The sequence below is a fragment of the Vicia villosa genome, linkage group LG1 (assembly GCF_029867415.1).
Source record: "Vicia villosa cultivar HV-30 ecotype Madison, WI linkage group LG1, Vvil1.0, whole genome shotgun sequence".
NCBI lineage: Eukaryota > Viridiplantae > Streptophyta > Magnoliopsida > Fabales > Fabaceae > Vicia > Vicia villosa.
In genome coordinates, this window is record NC_081180.1 from 51343334 (window position 1) to 51349212 (window position 5879).

General features: G+C 33.4%; 1 protein-coding gene across 4 annotated transcripts; it reads left to right on the plus strand.

Moving 5' to 3' along the window:
* Window positions 1-1449: 1449 nt before the first annotated feature.
* On the plus strand, window positions 1450-3680 carry LOC131605967 (axial regulator YABBY 1-like). Of its 4 annotated transcripts, none has more exons than XM_058878254.1 (7): window positions 1450-1680; window positions 1781-1936; window positions 2033-2156; window positions 2455-2503; window positions 2635-2710; window positions 3172-3246; window positions 3393-3680. In XM_058878254.1, the coding sequence occupies exons 1-7, from the start codon at window positions 1591-1593 to the stop codon at window positions 3468-3470; spliced, it is 648 nt and encodes a 215-aa protein (XP_058734237.1). In that variant the 5' UTR covers window positions 1450-1590; the 3' UTR covers window positions 3471-3680. The 4 variants fall into 4 exon arrangements, with proteins under 4 accessions (XP_058734237.1, XP_058734248.1, XP_058734241.1 ...); XM_058878265.1 differs by having other exon boundaries at window positions 2461-2503; XM_058878258.1 differs by having other exon boundaries at window positions 2036-2156.
* Window positions 3681-5879: the final 2199 nt, after the last annotated feature.

The following is a 5879-nucleotide window of genomic DNA, read 5'->3' on the forward strand; positions in this document are numbered from 1 at the left end:
CTACAACGGATGGAAAATTCTCTGTTAAATCGTGCGACGACCGTTTTAAAGCTAATCTTTCGGGCCCGCCTCTTAGTAACAACTTGTTGATGGCTATTACTCATCTTTGGAAGATTAAGGTTCCTTCAAAAATATTGTTTTTTGGTTGGCGGTTTATCCTTAATATAATTGCCACCAAAGATCAATTGGTGAGAAGAGGAATTATGGTGGAGGGTATTGATTCTCTTTGTGTTCTTTGCCAAAAGGAAGAGGAATCTTTAGTGCATTTGTTCTCTTCTTGCAACGTTACTTTACGTATATGGAGTAGAGTTTGGATGTGGATTGGTGCTAGTATGGAGCTGACGATTGATGAATTTGTGGATTACTTCCATAACTGTGCAAAAATTAAGATCTTTTCCAAGAGGCATATCGGGGCGGTTATTTGGCTTGCTACGGTTTGGAGTTTATGTCTCAAACGTAACGGGGTAAACTTCAAAGATGAATCCTTTAGTTTCACCGATTGTATGACGGGGATTGTTTTCACCTCTTGGAGATGGATGTGTTTTCCATTACAATTGATTTGCATCAATGTTCAACCTTAACCCCTATCTTTTTACCTTAATTTTGGATGTACTCACGAAACACATCTTAGAGCCAGCACGGAGATGCATACTTTTTACAGATGATATAGTCCTTTTAGGAGAGTCGAATGAGGATTTAAATGAGAGTTTTTAAACTTGAAGACGAGCATTAGAAACACATGATTTTCGCATAAATAGAAGTAAGACAAAATATATAGAATGTAAATTTAACAGAAGAAAAACTAACCTAAAAGTGAAAGTTGTAAATTATCACCTATTTTAAATCTTACAAATTTACAAGATAGATCCTCGTAATTCAATGAAATTTGTTATAAAAAATTGTTTACTCTATTTAAACTTTTACAATGTACTAAAAAAAATTTATTCGCAAATTTTAATTTAACTAAAAAACACAATATTTATTAAATTTAACATTATTATTTGAATTCAATTTAAAACCGCTCAAATTGTGTATATAACTTTCTAATGAATATAATCTTCTTTGACCAAAATATTCTTTTTAATTTCTAATTAATACAAATATTCTTTTTAATTTCTGACTAATAGTTATCTGCATATAGCTTAGCAACATACTTGCCTATCAACCATTTGCAACAGACTTCAATGGTGTATATGAATGAGTGTATAAATAATTCATAAGATTTTTTCTACACAAATTTTCTACTTCAAATATTATATTAGTAAATATTCAAATGCTAAGTTAAATTACATTGCTTCCAAGCTAACCAAAAAAACAAAGTGAAAGAGACATCGAGAAGTGTTCCCTCCCTCAAATAATTTATTAAGATAAATTAAAAGAATAGAACAGAATTAGGTCTTTATATATATCATATCACTCTCACTCACTCTTTACTTTCTATCTATGAACTGTCTCTCTGCACCTCTCTTTCAACACTCATAATCAAAAAAAGCATATCCTAAGTGTGTTTGTTAACTTGTCCATCCATCTATCAATCAATCAGTTCAATCAAGAGACCAATCATCAATACCGAATATAATCTATCATATCATGTCCTCCTCTTCTTTATCCTTGGACCACCTCCCTCCTTCCGAGCAACTTTGTTATGTTCACTGCAACATTTGTGACACCATCCTTGCTGTATATATACCACTTTCTCACACTTTTTACATCTCTATCTAGGTTTTTTTTCTTATCTCCATTTTTATGACTATATTTCTTGGTTTTATATATCATGCAGGTGAGTGTTCCTTGCACAAGCTTGTTCAAGACTGTTACTGTCAGATGTGGTCACTGCACTAATCTTCTCCCTGTTAACATGCGTGCACTGCTTCTTCCATCTCCTAACCAGTTTCATTTTGGACACTCTTTCTTCTCCCCAACTCATAACCTTCTGGTTAGTTATAAATTATACTACTCTCTTTCTCTGTCTCTTTTTTTTTTAGTTACAGTCTTCAAATATTTTTTTGTTGATACATGATTTTTTTTGTAGCAGGAGGAGATGCCAAACCAAGTTCCTAATTTCATGATGAACCTCACAAACACACCAAATGAGTTCTCTATGCCTCCTAGGACTGTTGCTGATGAGCTTCCAAGGCCTCCTATCATAAACAGACGTGAGATTTTTCATAATCTATATTTCAGTATAATCAATTCTAATACCTTAAAAGTGTGCATACCCTAAAAGTTAATATTCTTCTATAAATATTAAGAAAGTTAAAACATCTTCTCCTTATTTTATCAAACAAAATATTTGTAAAAGAACAACAGCTAGACTGTAATCTCTAGTTTAGGGCACAGTCCTTTTTCACGAGGCTATGTTTTCTACGGAACTAACTAGTTAAAGTAATGAAAATTTCAACTAAAATGAAAGTGAATTTGAGAAATATCTGATGAGGGTGTGTTAATGTCCAGCTCCAGAAAAGAGACAGAGAGTTCCTTCAGCATACAACCGCTTCATCAAGTGAGTACAACAACTAGTTTTAAACCATTGTACTTATTTTTTGAATATAATATATAGTATTAAATTTTCTTTGTTAATATTAAAGTGTGAAATAAAATCTGAACATGACCCATGTATGTATAAATCTGCAGAGATGAGATCCAACGCATTAAGTCTGTCAATCCTGATATTACTCACAGGGAAGCCTTCAGTGCAGCTGCCAAGAATGTATGATTCTCCTTAACTTCAATAATAATATTATATTCAAGTTTTTAAATAATGGACGCGTAAAAACTTTAACAATTTTGGTCGGTACAAATGTGAATTAATCACAATTTGTTTTTTAATATAAAAATGGTGAATAAGGGTTTCGGTATTAACACATTCTGATATTGTTTTGTCGTATTCGTTTTTTGTTTTTTAAAAGCTTGAGTGTATTTTATGAAACTAATAACCCTAGAGGTTTCAAGACAATAATATGACTTATAAAAGGAAGCATTTTTATACCAAAAACATGTAAACGGTTTTAAAAAAAAAGTCATGTGAGTTAAGTTCAGAAGAATCCATTTTTTTGAAGAGCATGATAGTATTTCTCTGCTATGTTTCCACAAATCAAAATGAATGATAAGTTTTTACTAGTCCATTTTGGACTATCTTTTGATATGTGACATATACTTTATGTATGACAGTGGGCCCACTTTCCACACATTCACTTTGGTCTCATGCCTGATCAGACTATGAAGAAGACAAATGTGTGCCAGCAGGTAAATTATCTCATATCATATCACCCACCTCTATTCTCGCTGAAAATATGTTTCAGACAAATAATTCATATGTGGATCGATCCATCCATTCCACTGACTTTTGATTGCTGATTGATTGATTTTGTGTCATTTTCTATTTTGTCTAGGAAGGAGGAGATGGTGGTCAGGCTCTGATGAAAGATGGCTTTTATGCTTCTGCTAATCTCGGTGTTTCGCCATACTAATATGCATCAATCTTTGTGTGGATGAAATCAAGACTTAATATAGTATAATGTTGTTGTCACTAGTTTGATCTTTTGTGATTTTGCATGCATGTAATTTGTTTGTTTTTTTAAGTTATGGAGTTTTATGTTGTTGAGTTTTCCTAGTTGTAATGTAATGTAGCTGATTACTTATCTAATCAATAAATAATTAGCTTTGTTTTCTCGTTATAAGTTTGTTGATTTGTTCCTTTGTGATTTTAATAGCATTGAAAATATAAGCGAGTACCGATTTTACTTTGCTAGAAACAACATGAAAGAGACACATTTCATTTTAATTGAGTCAACCACCTCTTCTATCTCTTTCACCGTTGGAACCATGAAAGAGAGATGAAGTTATTTCTTACATCTCAGTTAGCCCAACCGAGTGCCACACGCAAAGTAACTCCTTCATCCCTTTTTCCAAACAGAAAGGGACATGAAGGATTTAAGTAGTAATAAAAGATCACCATGCAATACAATAATTAATTAATTAGGTATGACATTTTTCCTTAAGTGCAATTGATACTGATGATGAATTCCAGTACAATAGTCCTGTGCTCCATCCAATGGTTGTGAAGATTTATTTGAGGATTGTACGGGGGATCTTCCTCAAGTGCTTGTTGTGGAAAAGACGGGTTTCGACTCTACCTCATGTTTAGAGGAGAGGTTCAGGCAAGTTTATCCATACCTTTGGTTATACGCCTCTGTTAGTCTGGAAATAGTAGTTGGAAAATTCCACGGAGAATTGGTAGTGGCTACATTTAGAAATGGGTAAGTATGAAAAGATTCAATCTTCGACACACTTGCCATGTCGACCATGGTTCGACTCACTTACTTAGCATGGTTTGAAGAGTTTTAGGAACACATCCACAAAATTAAAATCAATCTCACTTTAAAACTTGTCTAGAATTTCAAAAAGGTTTATACTAATTAGTGTTTCAACGTGAAGATACGTGAAGATACGGTATAAAGGTGTTATGTTTAACACAATCATCATAAATTTGTATTAAAGAGGAGTGTTGAAATTGCTACAAATTTCTAGAATATTCTTAAATATAATATATATATAAAAATGGTATAATATCCTAGAACTATAATATGTATGAATATGGTAGAAAAATCTAGAATTATAAGTGTATGGAAAAGATAGAAGAACCTAGAATTATCATGATACTAATCTATCATGAGAATTCTAGAAAGAACTAAAGTAATGTAGAAATATTCACCATCATTGAGAGGTTGCAGGAGGTGTTTTAAGGAAGCACTATGCCAAATTTGTCTTTTAGCAGCACCCCTACTAAAGCGCTTTTAGGAGAAAGCGCTGGCATAGGTTTCACTAAAAACAAAATAAAAAAACAAGCAAAAAAAGCGCTTTTAAAGGGGGGGTACGAAAGTGCTTTCTAAAAGCGCTCTTATAGGGGGGTACGAAAGCGCTTTCAAAAAGCGCTTTTATAGGGGGGGGTACGAAAGCGCTTTCAAAAAGCGCTCTTATAGGTGGCTTATGAAAGCGCTTTCAGAAGCGCTCTTAAAGGGGGGGTACGAAAGCGCTTTTACCCTAAAAAGCGCTGGTAAAGGCAGGGCTACCAGAGCGCTTTCTAAAAGCGCTTTCATAGCTGTTTCGTTAATTAAAATTTTTAAAATCAAAATAATAGCTGTTTCATAATCCCTAATTCTTCTTTCACTGCCATCGCTGCCCAGAACAAAGAACCATCGCTGCCATCTACGAAGAACTCCATAAAAACTCCATAAAAACTCCTCAAAACCGTATCTCATCCTCAAAACCGCCCAGAAAAACAAATACGAAGAGAAGACGAAGCTAGAACGAAGAACAAACCCTGCCCAAAAAACGAATTCGAAGCTAGACGAAGAACAAACCCTGCCCAGAAAACGAATACGAAGAGAAGACGAAGGTACACGATTTATAGTTCTGTTTTTGACATTTGAAAGATTAGTGTTTATAGGTATTTTATTCAGAAAACTAGATTGCTTCTGGCTTCTGTTTTTATAGAAATCTATATTAGGGGTTTAAAAAATAGTGATGAGTAATAGGTATTTTCTGATGATGTGTTCGTTTGATTTTGAATCCAACTCTGAATTTTGGAAAATTTCTCTTCCTCTTTTCTTTTGTTTTTGTTATTTAGTGATGATGTGAGTTTTAGTTTTGTGATGCATTTGTGTAGTTTATGTCAATGGTGATGAAGGTTAAAGGTTATTATAGTAATGGTGAAATTATAGTAAGGCAATTTCATGGGTTTATGGATGGTTATTTGGTTGTGGTACATGAGTGAAGTTAGAATTTTTTGAATTTGGTTATGGGTAATTGCAAGCTGGTTTGATAATTTCCTTATGTGCATATAGGGAGCGTATCCGGTTTGATAATTTCTACTTAAG

Bases quoted from the DNA above. Each gene is read 5' to 3' on its own strand.
- LOC131605967 (XM_058878254.1), top strand. From the start codon at position 1,591: ATGTCCTCCTCTTCTTTATCCTTGGACCACCTCCCTCCTTCCGAGCAA. The intron at 2,157-2,454 runs GTGAGATTTTTC...GTTAATGTCCAG, and splicing joins GCCTCCTATCATAAACAGAC to CTCCAGAAAAGAGACAGAGA. The intron at 2,504-2,634 runs GTGAGTACAACA...ATAAATCTGCAG, and splicing joins GCATACAACCGCTTCATCAA to AGATGAGATCCAACGCATTA.